This window comes from Perca fluviatilis, chromosome 2 (genome assembly GCF_010015445.1).
Source record: "Perca fluviatilis chromosome 2, GENO_Pfluv_1.0, whole genome shotgun sequence".
Taxonomy (NCBI): domain Eukaryota; kingdom Metazoa; phylum Chordata; class Actinopteri; order Perciformes; family Percidae; genus Perca; species Perca fluviatilis.
Window position 1 is genome coordinate 47,640,962 of NC_053113.1, and position 22,116 is coordinate 47,663,077.

Below are 22,116 nucleotides of genomic sequence, written 5' to 3' on the forward strand. Positions count from 1 at the left end.
TTCGCTCCCTGACAGATGTGCAGCCGGGCTCCACTGCCGCCGTGCTGCTCCACCCCATGCAGAGCGACGAGGGCCACGAGCGCTTCCTGACTGAAGACGACCGCGACGACGACGACGCCGCCGTCAACCTGCCGGTCGACAGGAGCAGTGAGCGGCCCACTCCGGAGGCCCCGATCATCACCAGCCCGCCGCAGACCCACAAGCCTGATATGTACGACCTGGAGTGGAGGGCCGGGCGGGATGGCGGGAGCCCAATCAACGCCTATTTTGTCAAATACCGTAAGGTGAGGGGGAAAATACACGCTGCCATGTTTCACTTCTTTCTTGCCAGATTTTAGTTTTACCACAAATGCACAACCTTTTCCTGAAGTGTTTTGCCTATAACAGGGGTCTTCAAACTTTTTTAGGCCAAGGACCCCTAAGCTAAAACAGAGACGGAGCAGTGACCCCCTACTACAAACATTGTATAACATTTAATTGCATATTAAACTGGGCTGGATAGATGAAAATTTATATTCACATTTTATTTATACATCAAGTTTTAATGTCTACCTATAGTAAGCCTATCATCAATACTGTGTAAATGAAATGTTTTTAGCCAAAGGGCTTTGCTAATAATGTGTTGGATTCATATTAAGGTATATTTTCGGACATATTTATATTTTTTAAAAACAAAAATCTGACATAATCTGGCGGCCCCCCTGCAGTAACTCTGAGGACCCCTTAAGGGTCGTGGACCCCCTGTTGAAGATCTCTGGCCTATACCAACAATGCAATATGTTCATTAAAGGTCCCATATAATGCACGTTTTCAGGTTCATACTTGTATTTTGGGTTTGCACTAGAACATTTTTACATGCTTTAATGTTCACAAAAACACATTCTTTTTCTCATACAGTCTGTCATACTGAATATACCTGTATGTACCTTCTGTCTGAAACGCTCCGTTTTAGCACCTGTCTCTTTAAGGCCCCTCCTGAAAATGCCCAGTCTGCGTTCTCTGAGTCTCTGCACTGCCATTGCAGTCAGGGAATGACTGTAACGGCACTGTAGCGGCACTTTCTCTCTCTATATATATATATATATAGTATAGTTGTGACATCACAACTGTACAGAAGTCCTGACGGGTCGTTTTAAAGGTACAGTTTCTGAATACGGGCTGTGTGCGTTTCTTTGTGGATTGAGCGTTTTGATACTTCACAATATTTATATGGCACCTCAACCTGCTTTATAATCAAAAGAGACGTGCACATCTCAGTAATTAAAATATGGGACCTTTAAATAGCGAAGGTAGGATCAGTACCTGAGCTGACTGATAGGCTGCTTATTTCCTGTTTAAAATCCTGTTTTCTTCAGTAATATGCTCACTCTGACTATAAAACCGCAGCAATACGGCTCGGTTCTGCTGGAGTTTGGAAAATGTGACAGAAATCTCACAGGGATTGCTTCTGAGGCCGTTCCCTGTCAAGAGCGACTGAGACTGAACTATGGAAGGTTGTAGAGCGACACATGATTTTGTTTTCTTTTAGTCATGTGTTTGTATTTGTCTATGTGTGTGGCCGTTTGTGTGTGCGTGTCAGGTCGATGAAATGGGAACAGTGGTGGGGAGTTGGCATACAGTTCGTGTCCCTGGCAGCGAGAAGACCCTGCGGCTGTCAGAGCTGGAGTCCTCCAGTCTCTACGAGGTGCTAATGGTGGCCCGGAGTTCAGCCGGCGAGGGCCAGCCGGCCATGCTCACCTTCCGCACCGGCAAGGGTCAGTCCAACCACGGGCTCTCAGCACTCAAACACTGTTTAAAACAACTGTTAATAGCAATGTATTTAAGCCTGTAACTAATATTACATAATTGTCTAATTGCAATTTCTTTATGTAGTCGCCGTTTTCTTTGCTTAACCGCAATGACTTGCTAACATTAAGTAAGGTCCTAAGGCAAGGGTGTCAAACTCAATTTCACTAAGAGCCACACTGGAAAATAAGAATCATATCAAGGGCCAGACATGATTAGTTATTCACATGCTTTTATTTCATCAGAAAAGTTAAGCATCTTTTACTGTATTATCGCATGTCTCATATAGCCTTCTCACTTACAGTTTGGTCGACATAAAGACCCAAAAAAGTAACCTAGCCATCAAAGAAAAAAGCCACAAAAACGGTCAACAAAAGCGACAAAAACATCGGAAGAAGGCCTCTGAAAACGGGCCAAAAAACGTTGGAGAAAGCGACATAACATTAAAAAAAGTTACAAAAACTAGGTGGGCCAAAATGTATTGTGAACCTAAATTGATATGCGGGCCAGATCAAAATCTGCAAGGGGCCGGATTTGGCCCACGGCCTTGAGTTTGTCACACGTGTTCTAACGGAGTATCACTGTTGATGGTAATTGTTCATTTCAGAAAAAGATCCCAATGTTTTAAGACAGTGAAGAGGCGTGGTTTACCTCATAGGCTGTGTGCCTGTGTTACTACATAATCTGGGTCACATGACTGTGATATTACCACAAGATGTATTCTGGGATTCATTCAAAATGTATTTGTCTAAAAGTAATACATAAAAAAAAAAAAATTTGATATTATATATATAAAAATAACTATATTGTTAATCACAATTATTTCCGAGACAATTAATTGTACAGTAAAATTTGGAATTATTACAGCTCTAAATGGACCTTTCGAGCCCTGTGTGTTTTAGGTATTCTGGGGAATAATGGCGTTTTTCCACTACGTGGTACCTACTGCCCCATCCTCCTTTTTCCATTGTAGATTTTGTACCGCCACATGCGTGAGGCGAGCGTGGCTGGTCGTCATAGCGACGCCGCAGGAAGCTGCCGTGACCTAACGCAACACACACACAAACAGAACGTCGAAGGTGTGTTGTTTTTGACTCTCGGCATGTGGCTGTTGCCACAGCCAGAAGACAAAAAAAAGCAGCAAAAAAAACATTGCTGGCTAAACTATTTAAAAATGGCAGGTTTGTTCAGGACACCCCCGTCTGTCGCTAGCAATGATGACGCAGTGATTAGTGATGATTCTCTCCGACCAATCAGTAGCCTGCAGGTTTTCACGTCACCTTTTGGTATCGCCTCAGCTTGCTTGGAAACTCGACGGAGGGGATACTAAATTAAAGAGCATCTGGTTGTTTCTGAACTCCAGATTTTTTTTGTTGCACTGACATTAAACAGACATTCAGGCAGAAATTTATCGGAGAAGAAGCAGAAATATGCATCTCTTTCTCCAGCGACAGCAGTCTCATGAGAACAGAAAAATATGCAGAGCACATTGCGTTTTCCAGTTCGAAAATCTACTGTGGCTCTTTGGATGATTTTTTGTGCTTCTGCCTTTGTGATTTATAGAAGAGGAAGCACAATAAAGTGTTTTCAATCAAACGGGCAAAATGAAATTAGTTCACCGTTTCTGTGGACTGAAGTAGAAGCAGATTAGACAGGCTAGGGATAATTGAATACACTAAAACTAGGGCTGTCAATCGATTAAAAAAAATTAACTAATTAATCGCACAATTTGCTGTAGTTAATCGCGATTAATCGCATTTTTAAATTGAGACAGAAGCTTGTAGTAATGGATATTTAAATAATGCTAAATCACTTAACTTTACAAATATGAAGAGAAAACAAACAAGGAAAGGTTCTGCTAAGTTCAGAATGTTTAATATCTTTCAGAACAACAGCAGCAACAATTTGGCTTATTTAGTCCTGCTGAAGGCTGCTGAAACGGCTAGAAACTGTCCGACTTGAGAGCAGATTTTTGTCACCACCCCCAATATTAGCCACATACCTAATATACCATATTCTGAATAATATACAAATGTGTATATATATATATAGAATATAAATTACAATCTAGGCAGTACTTAATATCTTAAATATTATAATATACATAGTGTTTAATCTGAATGACTAAGCAAAGCACATATATCTAAACACAGAAATGCACATCAATATCAATATCAATGTTACACATTAAACCAGTAACCCAAAACCACAAAGGTGTATGTTGGCCTAAAGTGAAAACAGTGAGTGTAGTTTTAGATAGCGACGCTGTGCACAGCAATCCATTACCAATGTAAAGCGATTGACTACATTTCCCTTCCAGCACCGCAACCAGGAAGTAGCTTGTGTGACAGTGAGACGCACCAATTTCAAACATTTACTGGAATATAGTCACGGATACTATCGAGTCGACAGCGTTAAACATCAGACTGCAAATAAGGTTTTATCAGCGTGACCAACGTAACAGTTATCAAGCAAACAAATCGCGCACGTACATATCGGCAGCACAGCAGTAGAGCAACAGACAAACAAACTTAAACTGCAGCTCTATGTAGCGAAACAGCAGCTTACCGGTGGCGCATCTCTCCTGACGAGACAACCTGTCGGAACTAGTACTCGGTCCCGTTTATAGCCCGTGCTCATTCATTTCTGGATTCTAACACATCATCTTTTTTCTCTTTTGGGATCTTACTGGTCCATGTTTCAACTCTTGACTGGCCCGTAGGCCTACTTCAATCAGGTAAATCCCTCCTAGAGTAGCGCCGCCTGCTCTTATGGAGACGTATTACGTTTCTCAGCCTCCACATGAAGTAAACAAACACAGCTGCATTAATTTCGTTAATTTTTTTTAACGAGTTAAATATAAAAAAATTAACGCAAAAATTAACGCGTTAATTTTGACAGCCCTAACTAAAACATCAAATTGTGACTTCATTACGAACTAACTGCTGACTAAACGTGTATTCTACACAACCGTATCCTGTCTCTGAGGGCGGATTATTCCTTTAATTACTTCTACTTCCACCACATTGTCCAATTATAATCCTAAATTCAATCATAATGCTCAGTATCATAATCATAGTGAGTTACTTTGAGCAAGTTGTTTGTGTTTCTGAGACAAATAGAAACAAGGACAACCACAAATGTTCCAAAAAACTTACAATAATGCTACACCACAGCCGGGTTGACAGAATGTTCCCTTCTCAGAAATATGCAAAATACTGCCAGAAACCACACATATGATTCTATCCCGAGGGTGGTTCTTTTACAAAAATGGTCCTGGACCCCAAAAAAATGCCAACCAGACCCATAAGCAACGCCACCTCCCCAAGAAACACTTGACTGATCCTCTATGTATTTTTTTCTTTAAAAATGTATCTCCCGTCATGATGCTTGTTTCAAAACCTTCTCCACATTGCCAGGATTATAATTCTGGTGGATAATAAGTAAATCTATAATCTATGACTATTTTTGCATTAAAAATAAAAGAATCAGCCATTAAAAATCCACCAAATCTATATTAATAAAAACCTCAAATACCCAGAAACAACAACGAGGACATGTTGTCGGTATCCTCAGGGATAGCTGCGGCCCGTTTAAAAAATGCCATGCAAAAAGAGAATGAAATATAACGTGATTAGCATGAGGCTGAAAAGTGTTAAATTGGATCCACATCCACACACTCAATCTGAGCAACAACCAAGCCGAGTGGAACTGCAAAGCATTGTCGGGGTGAAAACCTGAACCCCACCCTGATAAAACTCCAAACAGCTCTGGAAACCAGGAGGAAAAGTTTAGATTTCAGAGCCAACATCCGGAGCTGTTCCATGTGCTTTTGGTGGAACTGATAGCCCTGAAGACCTGTGGAGCCTTGTTTTTCTTACTCTCTTTTCCTTTTCCTCTCTCTCTCTCTCTCTCTCTCTCTCTCCTCCCTCCCTCCCTCTCTCTCTCTCTCTCCCTCCCTCCCTCCCTCTCTCTCTCTCCCTCTCTCTCTCTCCCTCCCTCCCTCCCTCTCTCTCTCTCTCTCTCTCTCTCTCTCTCTCTCCCCTCCCTCTCTCTCTCTCTCTCTCTCTCTCTCTCTCTCTCTCTCTCTCTCTCTCTCTCAATTCAATTCAATTCAAATTGATTTATTGGCATGAATGTCAGAAATAACAATATTGCCAAAGCATCAAGGATAATAATGAAGAAGTACATACTTACAATTCTCTTACAATTCTCTCTCTCTCTCAGAGAAGAGCACCACCTCCAACAAGAATCCGTCCAAGCCTCCCGTCATCTCCATGCCTCCCAAAGTTCCAGAGGACAAAAGCACCAACACACACTTTGGTGTGGTCATACACGACAGAGGTAGGTCTGCAGAGTGCTGTGCTATATTGCTGCTGCTGCTGCAGCGGCTGGAATGTGTGCACACAATGACTGTGGGACTGTGGGGGTGTTTCCCGAGGAAGATATGGGGCTTTCTGTCTGAGTAGATAGTTCTAATGGAGTTCATGACCGGACCGTGTTGAATAGATCATACAGCTTAATGTTTAGATGTGGTCTGCTTTGTTTCTCTGTGCCTCGGAGTAGAAACAGTGACACGATAGTTGACACCCTGTAATGACTCTTTGGATGAAAGATGCTGTAAGCAGAAAGCTGTGAGAATGCACACGGCTTTAGAGGTCAGATCTGTGTGTGTGTGTGTGTGTGTGTGTGTGTATGTATATGTGTGTGTGTGTGTGTGTGTGTGTGTATATGTGTGTGTGTGTGTGTGTGTGTGTGTGTATGTATATGTATATGTGTGTGTGTGTGTGTGTGTGTGTGTGTGTGTGTGTGTGTGTGTGTGTGTGCGCGCGTGCATGTTAACTCACGTTACCAGCAGGCCTACTTCGATGATACTCACATTGGTCTTTTCACTAACCCTCATTTCTCTCTCTCTTTCTTACTCTCTCCTGCCCTCTCTAACTTTGTGGCTAAGAGCCCAAGCAGTAAGTACACATTCCTCCACGTCATGCCGTCTTTATTTTTTATTTATATATATTTTTTTCCTTCTCTGTGAACTTGTTCCATCCTTACATGAGTTGGGAAGCAGTGCTGACGGTTGCCAGTTCTGTGTGTGTGTGTGTGTGTGTGTGTGTGTGTGTGTGTGTGTGTGTGTGTGTGTGTGTGTGTGTGTGTGTGTGTGTGTGTGTGTGTGTGTGTGTGGTGTGTGTGCGTGCGTGCGTGCGTGCCTGCGTGTGTGCGTGCGTTTGTTTGCACCGCTCAAGAGGGTTATTCCTTATTTGTTTCTGCCCCAGTGCCCGAGGCCCCCGATCGCCCCACCATCTCCATGGCGACTGAAAGTTCGGTGTATGTCACCTGGATCCCGAGAGCCAACGGTGGGTCGCCGATCACAGCTTTCCGTGTGGAGTACAGACGCGGGCGCAGTGCAGAGTGGATTCTGGCCGCGGATAATATCTCACCTCTCAAGCTGTCCGTGGAAGTCCGTAATCTGGAGCCTGGTGAGCTTCCTTCTCCAGTAAAGGCTTTTCAAAAGTGGTTTGCTTATCTGTTTTACCTTTTGTTTTGACCTTAATCCAGACTAATCTTACCTGTTTCACTGCTGAATCATCTAGCCAGCTGATATTTGTTTTAGTTTAGTTATTGGGGCCAGACAACTATTGGCCCACAGTGGTAAAAAGCATGCAATCATTGTTTTTGTGACACAACGATAATGTTTTTTGCAGCTTTGTTATTACTGTATCACAATATTTGTAAAAATTATGGTATAAACCTATAATATTAGAGAGAAAATCCCGCACACTGACCATTACGCAAGCAATAGTTTATTAGAAAATACAACGTTTCGGTCTCAGACCTTCACCTGATGAAGGTCTGAGACCCGAAACGTTGTATTTTTCTAATAAACTATTGCTTGCGTAATGGTCAGTGTGCGAGATTTTCTCTCTACTATTTTTGATCTGCCTTTGATCATATCCTACGCACCTGCCCGACAAAAGAGGTGTGCAAAAAAGTTTTTTTCACATAAACCTATAATATAACAAAATAAGACAATGACTACGTTTACATGCACAAAATATTTTTATTTTTTTACAGTTTTATTTTTGCCCTTATTCTGAAAAAGACAATATTCTTCTAAAGCTGTTTACATGGCTAATGAAAGTGAATAGTCCACTAATATTGCCGTTTACATGCAGCCATGCAAAACAGAACTTTTTCAAAGTTATCCAGCAGTGGAGGACTTGTTGGAGGACCGTGCGAACACAGCCTCCCGCTTTCATTCCTTCAACCAGCTGCTTGAAAAGGTCGGTGTTGCGATGTTTGCGGATATCCAAAAATCTGTTGATATCCAAGGCATCATACTGTTTAGAAGTAGCTGTGTTTCTCCTTCTTTTCTTTTGGCCATGCATCTCTACCACAGCCCTGCAAACTGTCGGCTGATTGGTTTGTGTACAGCAACCCTAGCGACGCACAGAGCTGACGTGAACCGTAAACTGAGACACACATTCTGAATGGGGAAAATGCTATATTGAGAAAATGGCCTTGACCTAAAGGCATGACCTTTATCAAATTCGGAATATTGTCATTTTCAGAATAATAGTGGAATATAAGTGTGCATGTAAACCTACTCTGTGTGTTTTAATTATTACAGAAGAATCAAAACTAATTTATTTCTGCCATGAGCAAAGACACCTTCAGCAGCTCTCTACTTGAGTTAAAGAGATACTTTGCCCATTTTGAAACAGCTCTGTGTCCTGGCAGTGTGGGCAGTGTGTTTACGCCGTTCATGGAAACACACTGCCCACGCAAAGATGGCACAGAGCTGGTTTAAAATGGGCTAAGTATTACTAAAATGAATCATTAGAAACACAGACAGCATACCATAGCTGAGTATAACGTCCATCTGTAACATTTCCCATGTGTAACATTGCATTTCTTTCTCAGGTTCCTCCAATAAGTTCCGTGTCGTAGCCATGAACATGTATGGTGAGAGTCCTCACAGCATTCCCTCCAAGCCCTACCAGGTGCCACAGGCCAGCCCTCGCATCGCAGACCGCCCCGTGGTCGGCCCTCACATCTCATCCACCGACGCCATCAGTGACACACAGATCATGCTGCGCTGGACTGTGAGTACCCCACTGACATATAACATCCATTAGACCGCTGGAGGAACACTCCCCCCTTTCTGCTGAAGCCCAAAACGGTCTCCTAAGCCCCTCCCCCCACAAGGGAGAATGAGCAGTGATTGACACGCAGTTAGACACCCCTCCGCCACAGTTTTACCTCTGAATAAAGTGGTTGGTGGTGAAGAGATTATCTGGATAAACTGTTGGCTTGTTTAAAACCTGCCTGACGACTCGTGTACCTTGCCTTGATGGGCTTCATTGATGTCTTTACAATGCAATATTATTATAATTTAATATGGAAGGCTTAATTACCCCTGTCCTGTAATTATTTTTTTTTGGAGTCCAAGACTTATAGACATGTCATGTTTACAGCTATCAGTCAGAGGGAAAAATCTAATTAAATAAGCATCCCTAGTTTCAATGTATGTTTCAATGAGAAAAACAACAGTTAGAAAGCTATTTGGCTCGGCGAGGTAATTAAGTTTATTTGTTTACACATATACAAATCCTACAGATTAATATACACATAATCAATAAACGATGTGATGGAGAGATGAAAAAAAAAACAGAGGGGCTTAATCTGGGCACTCTCCAATGCATACTCCAATTAAAATAGAAAGAAACTAAAATACTGATAAGAGGGACGAGAAAGTATAGCATCAGTTGCTAGGTTACAGACATAAAAGTTGATGTTGGAATTGAGTATTTCGGATTTCCTAACCTACGACATGAGTAAGATGAAATAGGATTTCTAAAGTTTGTTGGGATTTGCTTTTTTAATACCAAATTGGGAAAATCGTATCTTAGACTCTTCCTATGTCAACTTCGGATTTAAAGGTCCCATGACATGGTGCTCTTTGGATGCTTTTATATAGGCCTTAGTGGTCCCCTAATACTGTATCTGAAGTCTCTTTTATATAGACCTTAGTGGTCCCCTAATACTGTATCTGAAGTCTCTTTTATATAGGCCTTAGTGGTCCCCTAATACTGTATCTGAAGTCTCTTTTATATAGACCTTAGTGGTCCCCTAATACTGTATCTGAAGTCTCTTTTATATAGGCCTTAGTGGTCCCCTAATACTGTATCTGAAGTCTCTTTTATATAGACCTTAGTGGTCCCCTAATACTGTATCTGAAGTCTCTTTTATATAGGCCTTAGTGGTCCCCTAATACTGTATCTGAAGTCTGTATCTGAAGTCTCTTTTATATAGGCCTTAGTGGTCCCCTAATACTGTATCTGAAGTCTCTTTTATATAGACCTTAGTGGTCCCCTAATACTGTATCTGAAGTCTCTTTTATATAGACCTTAGTGGTCCCCTAATACTGTATCTGAAGTCTCTTTTATATAGACCTTAGTGGTCCCCTAATACTGTATCTGAAGTCTCTTTCCCGAAATTCAGCCTTGGTGCAGAACTACAGCCACTAGAGCCAGTCCCACAATGAGCTTTCCTTAGGATGTGCCATTTCTGTGTCTGTAGCTATTGAGGAGGAGGGGGGCAAGGTGGAGGGTGGGGGTGGCAAGGTGGAGGGTGGGGGTGTGGCCTTGACCAACTGCCACTTTGCTCATTTGAAAGCCATGATGTCTCTCTCATGGGGGGGCCAAATTCTCTGGGCGGGCAAAGCAGAGAAAGGGGAGGTAACCTTGCTCCTTATGACCTCATAAGGAGAAGATTCCTGATTGGTCCATCTGAGCTTTCATTTTCTCAAAGGCAGAGCAGGATACCCAGGGCTCGGTTTACACCTATCACCATTTCTAGCCACTGGGGGACCATAGGCAGGCTGGGGGGACTCATATTAATGTTAAAAAACCTCATAAAGTGACATTTTCATGCCATGGGACCTTTAAGATAGGAAATTTCTGTAATACTGCCCTAGGGGTATAAGACTAAAGTAGTATACAATAGAAATACAAAATGACATAGTAACTTTTTGCCAGTGAAAATCGGGCGATGTATAGCCTTTCCCAGCTGGCTCACCTGTGTGTGTGAGCTGCTGGTAGTTCTTTGGCAGCAGAGACCCAATCAGACCTTTTTAACTGAGCGCCTGTGATGATTGGAGCTCTGCTCTAACTGAGATTAAGAGGCCCTGTCCATCTACGTCTTGATTCCGCTCTCTTAAAAGCCGCTTCCCCTCCTTACCACAGTTTGGGGTGCAGATGGACGCAGATAGTTCCCCACATTTACTTAGCCTCAGACAGTCTCATTATTTCCTGAACTTTAGACACAAAGTGCAATCACAATCATGCTTGCAGTCTTGTACATCTGCTGATAACAAGCCCTGCCATTAGTTGCCGGAAAATGTCCTCTCTTTGTTTAATAATTGCTCACCGGTTTGCTGTAGCCCAACGTAATCTTCTTTTCCATCTCCTTCTAGTATAGTCCCTCGAGTAACAACAACACTCCGATCCAGGGCTTCTACATTTACTACCGGCCCACGGACAGCGACAACGACAGCGACTACAAAAGAGACGTGGTCGAAGGTGAGCGGAAATGCACACGTGAATGTTTGTGTGTCCGTGTTTCCACTGCAGATTGGGCGTGTAGCTGGTGTAGATTGTTTGTCGACAGCCCCGTCCCGTTGGGATGTTCGGCTCACGCTCTGCAGATAAATTGGCAGTCGGGAGGGTAATGGATACTCAGTGTCAAGAGTGGGCTGTAGTGGAGAGGGGCATTTCTGCAAAGATTTATAGAGAGTGCTGTCCCTGGGCAGCAGGGCTTTCTGAAATCTGTTTTTAATAAATGGCTGCCAGAACTGAAATATGAGCCGTGCCAGAAGAGAGAGGCTCAGGTTGCCGGCTGGAATGCTAACAGAGCAGCCTGGTACAGGAAGGGAAGGAGGGACGGCCTCTCGCTCTCCGCCCAACTCTTTAACATCTCAACGTCTTCCTTCTCCAAAACGTGTGTGTGTCTGTCTGTGTGTCTGTGTGTCTGTCTGTCTGTCTGTCTGTCTGTCTGTGTTGCTTCGTACCCAGTAAGCACTGTTTTTGGGGGATTTAAGGTCCAAAGATGTCATTACATTTAGGCTACAAATGGCTAAATTCAGTTTTAGATGTAAGTTAATATAACTGTGTTTCCACAAACATTCAACGACTGCTTAGTTTAGTTATTATAGGATCCCCATTAGATGTGCACTTAACCACAGCTACTCTTCCTGGGGTCCACATTTAAAAAACATACTGTGCATTAAACATTACAGTCCACAAAATTCAACACATTTAAAACATACATTACATTAGCTGTATTTCAATGTGTAGTTTAGAGCTGCAACGAATAATGGATATTTAATGAATCTGCAACTATTTTGATAATCGACGAGTCATTTTATATAAAAATGACATTTTTAAATGCTGACGTCAGCTTGTTAAATGTGACTATTTTCTAGTTTCTTCTCTCCTCTGTGACAGTAAAGTGAATGTCTTTGGGTTGGGGACAAAACAAGACATTTGAGGACATCATCTTGGGCTTTGGCAAACTCTGATCCACATTTTTCACCATTTTCTGACATTTTAGAGACCAAACAACTAATCCATTCATCCAGAAAATAACCATCAGTTGCAGCCCTAGTGTAGTTATGAACCGCTTTCACTTGATATCTAATTTAACCCAGACATCTACAAACTTTCCAACCAGCTGACATGCCCTATTTCAAAAAAAGTCTTATTTTTACCTGGATTGTCTAAATTTTGCACTTCAACATATGACTTGACAATCATAAGAAAGATGTGTTTTGTACCTGCAATTCACCTTATGGGTTCTTGCTTCATCTTTTAAAATTCTAAGTGCCAACGTGATACCTGAGTTTCAGTACCACACAAAACCTTTTTGGATACCATACTTTGAGGAACATGGACACGTTTCTCAACATTTACTCTCTTTTTTTGTTCACAAACTTTGCCTTAAGAAGACAAAACTAATCTGACAAACCACACAATGTCATAGTTTTGGTACCCAGCAGTTTTTATATCTTTTATTAAATCTCTATTTTATAATACATATGTGATTGAGCACAAAGTGCTGTTTATTTGTGCATTACACTTCTGCTTCTGTATTGATTCTTAATGAACAGCAGAGAGGGGATTTAGCTTCAGCAGCAGCTTTCCTTTATGGTTCCCACTTACAACAGTTGGAATCTACTTTTGGGCAGAGGTAGCACTTGTGATTTAGCTGTGATTTATTCTACTTCCTATTAAACAAAACACAGCGAGAACGGCAGCTTATTTCAGCCTCATTTGATGGAAATGTAGCATTTCCATGTCGTCTCATCTGTGATTTCAAAGTGTGTGTGTGTGTGTGTGTGTATGTGTGTGTGTGTTGGGAATACTGGAGGCTTGCCAGGACAAACTGCCATATATGGAGCTCATCTAAAGTAAAGCAACTGTCTGAGCCCTCCTGGGACCGACGAAGTAAGAGAGAAGTGGGGGGCGGGGGGCAAAAAGAGGGAGAGGGGGGTGAATGAGAGAGAGAGAGAGAGAGCATGAAAGAACATGACCTGAAGTGTGAGACATGAAGAGAAGGTGGAGAAATAGTGAGTTTACACAGGATTTAGAGCAATGTGAGTCAACACAGGCCCATAGAGGAAGTGATTTCTAACCTTTGTCGCTCCCCCCTCCTCCCACCCACCCACCCTGCCTCCCTCTCTCTCGCGCCCTTTCAGGTGTAAAACACTGGCACATGATTGGACACCTCCAGCCTGAGACCTCCTACGATATCAAGATGCAGTGCTTCAACGACGGGGGAGAGAGTGAATACAGCAACGTCATGATCTGCGAGACCAAAGGTAAGAGCAAATAAACGTCATGACTCATGCTCCAACCAAGCCTTCACTTTATGAAAAGTCCAGTCATGTTTCTGCCAAGGCTGCCACTTTAATGACGGGTATGATCGCCATAATTACACAACATAAACCTACTGAGTTTTATGAGGCCGACAACAATGGTTTGCATTCTGTGGTTTGGTACTGTGTTATTTTTTTCTTGGTTGCTTGCGGGTAAAAAGCTGTTCCTCATGTCCCCTCCTCCCTCCCCCCGCCCTCTTCCCTTCTCCCTGCTGCAGCACGTCAGTCCCCGGGGTCGCCCAGCCAGCACCCCATCACCCCACCCTACCCTCACCCGCAGGAGCCACCCAGCCCACCTGGAGGACTGCTGTACCTGATTGTGGGCTGCGTTTTGGGAGTGATGGTGCTCATCCTGCTGGCTTTTATCGCCATGTGTCTGTGGAGGAATCGCCAGCAGAACAACATGCACAGTGAGTTTCTACACAAACTAAACCTAAGCCGAAAAAGGCCGAAAGAAATTGTCTGAAAAAGTGACAAAAACATCAGAAAGTGGCAAAAACTTCAGAAAAAGTGGCAAAACATTGCGTAATGCGTAAAAAACGTTATAACAAAGTGCCTAAAGCATAGAAAAACGCATAAAATGCGTCCCAAATAGCACGTGTTTTAGACAGTGTATTTAAAATGCATCTATCATATGGCGCCTGTTGTGTTCACTCCAAGTTTCATTAGAGCTGCAAAGAATTATCGGTTTGAGTTATTTATTTTTTATGCAGCTTTTTAATGTGACTATTTTCTAGTTTCTTCTCTCCTCTGTGACAGTAAACTGAATATCTTTGAGTTGTGGACAAAACAAGACATTTGAGGACGTCCTCTTCGGCTTTGGGAAACCCTGATCCATATTTCTCACCATCTTCTGACATTTTAGAGACCAAACAACTAATCCATTATCCAAAAAAAAGTAATAGACAGAATCACTATGAAAACAATCGTTAGTCGCAGCCCTAAATTTTACTTTCCTTCACTTTAAAATGAGTTTGCAGCACCAGCATGCATACTGAGAGTTAACTCCAACTTAAGTGTCTCATATTTAAAGATAGTTGGCCCCATGACAGCATGTGCAGCATATTCCAAGTGTTCATAGTACATATATGGCTCCCACAGCACTTGCAAAGGCTTTTGCCATTGTTGGATGGACTCTTTACCAGACCTCTTTGCTCTGTTAATAGTTGGGGCTCTGTAGCTTAAAGATTTTGGGGGGGAAAGTAAGATTGAGTCACAGGTGCTTACTCTCTGTGTGATAACTCACCGCAGTTCATAAACATCAGAGAGAAGAGAACAATCAAGCTGATCTTTTTTATTTCTTCTTTTTTTTTTTTAATACTGGTGGCAATATGTTACCGGAGTTCACTTCTGATGCCAAAACAATTCTCATTTCTTTTTTCTCATCAACTTCTTTTGACAAATATAAACACAGTTTTGTATAAATTCTGTCTCTCATTGTACAAAATAAGCCCAACTTCTCAAAGTGCAGCGTTTTAATGTTGTCTTAACACAAACCGCTTCACAAGAACATTGCCAGCGTAAAGAAATGTCTCAAATGTGCAAAATTAGAATATATACTGTAGTTATCTGATAAAGATCAAATGAAAAGCCTAAGAAGAATCTGTGTGTCAGTGCCAAGTTCCAGTACTTGATGATGATGATGATGATGATGATGATGATGATGATGATGATGATGATGATGATGTGCTACGACAGAAGAAAAAAAAGTCTGCACTGACAAAAAAAGAGATATTCCTATCCAGCAGGTTAAAAAGTTTTTTTGGGGGGGATAACAAGAAAAGTAAAGGATTTTTCCATAGGACCTTTGTCAGAAAAATGTAACACTAAATGTACCACTTAATATACTGTATATAGATACAGTAAATCGATCCAGATCCATGTAACATTACACCCCTAATTATTAATTCTTTGTAATGATTACTCACAGCAACACGGATATATATATATATATATATATATATATATATATATATATATATATATATATATATATATATATTTTTTTTTTTTTTTTTTTTTTTTTTTGAAATTCCCATTTTATATTTATTCTTTTTATTCAAAGAGTAGTTTGTTTTTACTTTAAATGCCTGGAAGATCTCAGTAATGAAATTGACTGATCATACAGTATATAAATGTAACTGATTAAAGGGGCTTATGTATCGTCTCAGGCTTCTAAATCGAATCAAATCGAATAGAAATGGTATCGTGGCAGACTTTGTTACATCAGTAAATATCGTATTGTTGTCCAAAGAATCAATATCATATCGTATCATGATAGAACTTGTGATTTACACCCGTAAAATTTATCTCAGGACTGCACTGGCCAAATTAGTAGTTTTGCATTGTTAATGCATCCTGGCCTATGATCAGATATCGGTGCGTGCTAAAGAGTGATCTGGCTCAAATACCTAGCGTTGTCAATAATAAAATGATTTTTCCTTGACCTGTTGTGACGTAGAGTATGACCCTCCCGGGTACCTGTACCAGCCAGCGGAGATGAGCGGCCACGTCCTGGAGTACACCACTCTGTCTGGCACCGGCCGCATCAACGGAGGCGTCCACGGGGGGTACGGCCACAGCGGGCCCATGTTATCCCAAGGCTGCCATCACCTCCACCACAAACTCCCCAACGGCTTGGCGCTGCTCAACGGCTCCGGCAGCCTGTTCTCACCCGGCCACCCACACAGCCACGATGGCACCCTGCCCCACAGCACGCGGGACTGCGAGCACCCGCACCCCCACCACCACCATAACGTGAGTAGTCCAAAACCTAGAGGCTGGAACCAAAACGACTAGTTAAAGGAACACGCCGACTTATTGGGACTTTGTCTTACTCACCGTATCCCCCAGAGTTAGATAAGTCCATACATACCATACCCTTCTCATCTCCGTGCGTGTCCTATTCTCATTAGGTGAAGCATTGCTACTTGGCGCAACACCTGAAAAGCACCGTTGTTACTCTCTGCTCCTCACCACGGAGCTTCTCAGGCGCTGTGAGCAAATCACTCCGCCCAAGTAGCAGAAGTAGCAGTGCTTCACCTTCTGAGAATATAGTTCCCAGTATGGATACGCTTAGAAGATGGCTGTGTATCATGCAACCTTGTTATTTGTACACGCTAAATAGGAATGTTTAGAATATGTAAATAGGAAACTGTTGGCGTTATTTTGTCACTTATTGGGAGCAGTAGGCTAGATGGAGCCGGTTACCTCCAGGATCTGTGCTAAGCTAGGCTAGCGGTGGGTGCGTCAGACAAAGTTACGACACGCACAGAGATGAGAAGGGTATGGTATGTACGGACTTATCTAACTCTGGGGGATACAGTGAGTAAGACAAAGTCCCAATAAGTCGGCATGTTCCTTTTTAAGTTTAGGGAAAAGATTGTGGTTTGGTTTTAAACACTGCAGAGGAACAAACACGCGTTTCCTAGGTGAAAGTATTAAAATTATATTATTAAATTAGCCTAGATTTTACATAACTTCCGGCCGTAGCTGTATCCCTTCTAGCCACAACCCCGTTATTCATATCCACGTATTAAAGACCAAGTATGGTATTTTACATTATATGCAGTTTGGTTTGGCTAATTGGTGTGTGTGTGTGTGTGTGTGTGTGTGTGTGTGTGTGTGTGTGTGTGTGTGTGTGTGTGTGTGTGTGTGTGTGTGTGTGTGTGTGTGTGTGTGTGTGTGTGTGTGTGTGTGTGTGTGTGTGTGTGTGTGTGTGTGTGTGTGTGTTCTCTTGTTAGGGCGGAGGCATGTACACAGCTCTTCCCCAAACAGAGTCGTCTGACTGCATGAGCTGTCAGAACCTCTGCAACAACAACAGGTAAGAGGAGACGTTTTTTTTTAAGAAATCCAGGAATTTATTGGTGTTTATTAATCAGAAAAGAAACTGAAAAACCGGGCAAGAATTGGATCTGTTACAAAACGTGAAACAACCCAGAGACAGTGTAGGGTGAAATGTATCCTCTTTTTTACTTACTTGAAGGAACTCAAGTGCATAATGTTTGTTACAAGAGCACAATAAAAATGAATTATGGCTATTGGAAGGAAATATATAAACACACACACAAACACACACACACACACACACACTCTCACACACACACACACACACACCCTCCTGGTAGTCCTGTTTATGTACTTAAGGGTCCCCAGCATCACAGTTTACCTTGTGTGCACCCAGCCAGCAGACCTAATGAGCCCTGTGTTTATTTACCTCCGGCTGCTGGGAAAAGAGGGGGGTGTGGTCACAATCCAATCATGTGCCGACAGAGGGAAGCTGAGTTCAGGGAAACATGGTTAAAGCTGGCTGCGTGCACCGGTCTGCGTTTGGGAACTTCAGCGGAGAGTTCTTCAGAGGCGGTGAGACCAGACCTTTAATCTCCGGTCCAACTGTTGAAAAGCTGTGCGAGAGGGCTCCAGGTTGTGTTAGAGAGCTGTCATTGCTTTGTCCACCGGCAGGGCTATTACAGTAACACAAGGGGGTTTTCTGTGTCTGGCGGGCAAAAAGCCACACATATCTGCAGAGAGGAAGAACCAGAGCAGTATGTTCAGCAGAAGAAGCTTTATAAACGACTGTCCCGTTTTTTTTTTTGTCTTTCCATCTCTCTCTGTCTCGGAGCAGATGTTACAACAAGACCAATGGCACTTTCTCCAGCGGCACTCTGCCCGTAATGCATCGCGTGGCGCCGTGCCAGCAGGACGGTCTGGAGATGGTGCCTCTGGGCCAGGTTTCCTCGCAGTGCCACGGCCCCGACAGCCATCTGCTCTCTGGGGACCCGGGGGCCGAAGCAGGGGGCCAGCCAGACGAGCACAGGGAGTCCTTGCCCTCACAGCATTCCTGCTGTCTGGTCGGGAACAATGACAACTGTCCAGCAGACAACACTGGTGAGACACTTTTTTATTTTTTACCAAATGCCCACAAAATCTTTCCAAGTATTTTGACTTTTTTTTCTTCTTTTTCGTCGTTTTCTCTTCTCATGTTTTCTCACTGCAGAAACAGACACAGAGAACTGCAACTCCTCACTGCCTTTTTGTTGCTATGCATTTGTAATTACCTATTTAATAAATACAAAACTATATATAATCAGAGGTCTTTTTTGGATAATATTGAAACATAATTTAGTTGAATTCTGAGGTTCTAAGAATCCAACATTGTTTCCCAAGCTGGGGTACGTGTTCGTCCAGGGGTATGCATAGTGACATAGGGGGTATGCGAAAAAAAATGTAGGGTATGTAGCTGAAGGTTGAACGTTTGAAGGGGTAAGGGAAATGTAAAAAGTTTGGGAAACTGAAATGAAATTAAACATACAAAAACTAGATCAACTTTAGGCCATATATTCAGCATTACATACAATTAGGGCTGCACAATATATCGTTTTGTTTTTTTATCGTTATTGTGATATCAACTGGCGCAATAACCACATCGTGAAAGGCTGCGACATATCACAATAGACACTCAGAGACTTTTTGAGTTGGTTAAAAGACAATATCAGTAGAAAACTGCACTTTAAAGTGTCACTGTCCTTTTATTAAAGGTGCTTTTTATTTTTAATCAAATTTGAATTTGTTCAATAACATAATTTTTTTAAATTCAACAAGCAGTTTGGTGTATCGGAGCGGAATACTGAAAGCAGCAGAGAGGCAGAACTGAGTAGCCTACACTTTAATATCTGTTAATTTATCGCAAGTAATATCGTTATCGCGATATTCAACAACGTTATCGCACATCGCATATTTTCCTCGTATCGTGCAGCCCTACATATAATGTCACCATAACATCCTTTTATCCCTATTGTTAACAGTGATACTATATACTTTTATAATAGAAAAGTCTTTTGTTGTTTCTTATTGCAGTCATTGCCAGAACACCTTTTAAGTGTTGTTGGATTGTATAGCATCTGTTAATGATGGCTCGTGGCAAGGGAAGTATGTCATGATAAATGTAGGAATAACGCACAATAACAAAAACACAATCAGACTGGCTTCTACAGTAACCAATATGAATATACACAGACACCGCCTACCAAGAGTCTGGGTCTGTCCCAGGTTTCTTCCCAAGAGGGAGTTTTTCCTCGCCACTGTCGCATTGCTTGCTCTTGAGGGAATTACTGGAATTGTTGGGTCTTTGTAAATTATAGAGTGTGATCTAGACCTACTCTATCTGTAAAGTGTCTCGAGATAACTCGTGTTATGATTTGATACTATAAATAAAATTGAATTGAATTGAATTAGCTTAGGTCAGCTTAGCTTAGCATAAAGACTGTGAAAATGTCTTACGCAACTTCCTAAAGTCTTGTTGTCACCCCGAGGTTGCTAGGCAGCCAGTGGAGACTCCGGGAAGTCACTTCTCCCGGCCCCAAGAATCAAATCTGCCTGAAAACTTCAACGTGCTATTTTCTACTTGTCCATATTAAACAAATATGATATAAGGTGAGAATTTGTCAAAATTGAAAGGCTTTAATCTTTTGAACAGAGCTCGGCTCGCTGTGTTTCCAGTCTCTGTGCTAAGCTAAGCTAAGCTAACCTACTCCTGGCTATAGCTTCATTTTTAACGGGCAGTGTGGTATCAATCTTTTCATCTAACTCTTTGCAAGAAAGCGAATACGCATATTTCCCAAAATGCTAAACTATTGTTTTAAAAACAATTGAGCTCAAAAAAACAAATTCCCAGGAAAGTGAAACTTTCAGACCTTCGTGGTTCAACACTAGCCTGGCTCCGCCCTCCTACGTACTTCCGCTCAATTTTCATTTCGCTTCAGCACACCGTCTGGGTTTGCGGTATAGTCTAGGGTTTTCTCGATCAAAGTTTTTGGCGGTCCAATCAGCGAACAGAGGGAGTGGCTGAGAACGATGGCGTCAAGGACGTGCGCTAGAAAGATGCGAGCGAAGCCATTCGTTCTGTTGTGGCAACGCAGCCGAATATCCAGAAGTTAAAGCCCGAGCAAGAACAATCTTTGCTGAGTTTTGTTGGTGGCCATGATGTTGTGGCCCTCCTCCCCACGGGGTTCTGGAAAAGTTAGATTTTCCAGCTCGCTCCGTTAGTGGTAAAAAAGGTTGGCTAAGGCTATCGCTAGCGGTGCTAATGCTAATGCGCATGACATATGTCAGGACCAAACGTTAGCGATTGGTTATGGCAGATCCAGAGTGGCTCTGGGCAGATCCAATAGTTTTAAACTTCAACAGAGTACCCGCCTTTAAGGAAGTTAACACTTGTCAATGGAGAGAGGCCAGAATCTCTGTACAAATGAAATGTACCAGAGTCTGGTAGGACCAGGCTAGTTTAACACTGTTGTGAAATTGAACTCTGGACAGTTGTTCTTCTTCATGCCTTCCTAGTCTTCCAAGTCTTTATATCTTTACCAATCCTCTTGTTGTACGCAGACAAACTACGCAGCATCACCACAAATTACTCTGTGGGCCTCTCCAGAATCTGTTCCTGTCTTTTTTTATATAAAGTATAAACCAAAGTGTCTCTCTCTCTCTCTCTCTCTCTCTGTGTGTGTATGTGTGTGTGTGTGTGTGTGTGTGTGTGTGTGTGTGTGTGTGTGTGTGTGTGTGTGTGTGTGTGTGTGTGTAGCTGAGGAGGAGCTGGAGTGCGTGAACACGGAGGGGCCTGTGGTGTGCTGGGAGAGTCTCGGCCTGCCAGACTTGGACTGTGACGAAAAGCCCGGGTGGATCTCCAGCAGCAGCCTGGCAGGCGAGCTGATCCAGCCCAGCCCGCAGGAGGTCTGAACACAGCCCACACACGCCCATGCAGCGTGGAGGCTTTAGAGGAACCAGGCAGAGAGACAGTGGTGGAGATGCATCAAAGAGGAAGAGGACCCGGCGATGGGATAGTCAGAGACACTGCACGTTACGGTGACAAAGGACACAATACGTTGGACGGACTGAGCTGAGGTGAACAAAGTGTGGAAAAGAGCGACTGAGAGCGAAGCCAGATGGAGAGAAACACAAAGGGGCAAAGGAAGCCTTGCTCAAAGACAGAAACTACAGTAGATCCCACTGGAGGGAGGACTCTCGTGAAAGATCACAAACTCTTGAGATGACTTATTTATTTTTTGTAGTAGTGAAATATTATTTCATATGAATGTATCTGTTTTAAAGTTAAAAAAAAAGTTTGTCTTTTATATTATTTATGCCTTTTTGGATGAGAAATACGTTTTTATTTTTTGTTGTTTTTGTCCCTCTGTGTTCCGCTCTAAAGTGTGGAGATTAGCAATGGTCCGTGTAAAGTTTTGTAATAATATAAAGAGAAGATATGGAAGAGTAAAACAACAAGCTATTTTCAATGTCTTTTCCTCCCCCTCCTTCATGTGTAGCGGCCAATGAATGATTGCCATACTGGATTTGGCGGCCCGGGTTCCAAACCCATCCATATTTCTGGCAGGCCTTTG

The 22,116-nt window shown here is 42.5% G+C and overlaps 1 protein-coding gene across 1 annotated transcript in view; it reads left to right on the top strand.

Moving 5' to 3' along the window:
* The window catches only part of cdon (cell adhesion associated, oncogene regulated), a 49,500-nt gene extending 28,032 nt beyond the window's left edge, over window positions 1-21,468 (top strand). Inside the window, exons 8-19 of the mRNA XM_039782940.1 lie at window positions 16-284; window positions 1,580-1,754; window positions 6,013-6,129; window positions 7,059-7,262; window positions 8,707-8,888; window positions 11,261-11,366; window positions 13,541-13,663; window positions 13,939-14,130; window positions 16,182-16,477; window positions 17,464-17,543; window positions 18,345-18,607; window positions 21,300-21,468. Of these exons, the coding sequence (XP_039638874.1) occupies window positions 16-284; window positions 1,580-1,754; window positions 6,013-6,129; window positions 7,059-7,262; window positions 8,707-8,888; window positions 11,261-11,366; window positions 13,541-13,663; window positions 13,939-14,130; window positions 16,182-16,477; window positions 17,464-17,543; window positions 18,345-18,607; window positions 21,300-21,454 (2,162 nt within the window). The 3' untranslated portion in view covers window positions 21,455-21,468. The remainder of the gene's footprint in view (window positions 1-15; window positions 285-1,579; window positions 1,755-6,012; window positions 6,130-7,058; window positions 7,263-8,706; window positions 8,889-11,260; window positions 11,367-13,540; window positions 13,664-13,938; window positions 14,131-16,181; window positions 16,478-17,463; window positions 17,544-18,344; window positions 18,608-21,299) is intronic.
* Window positions 21,469-22,116: the final 648 nt, after the last annotated feature.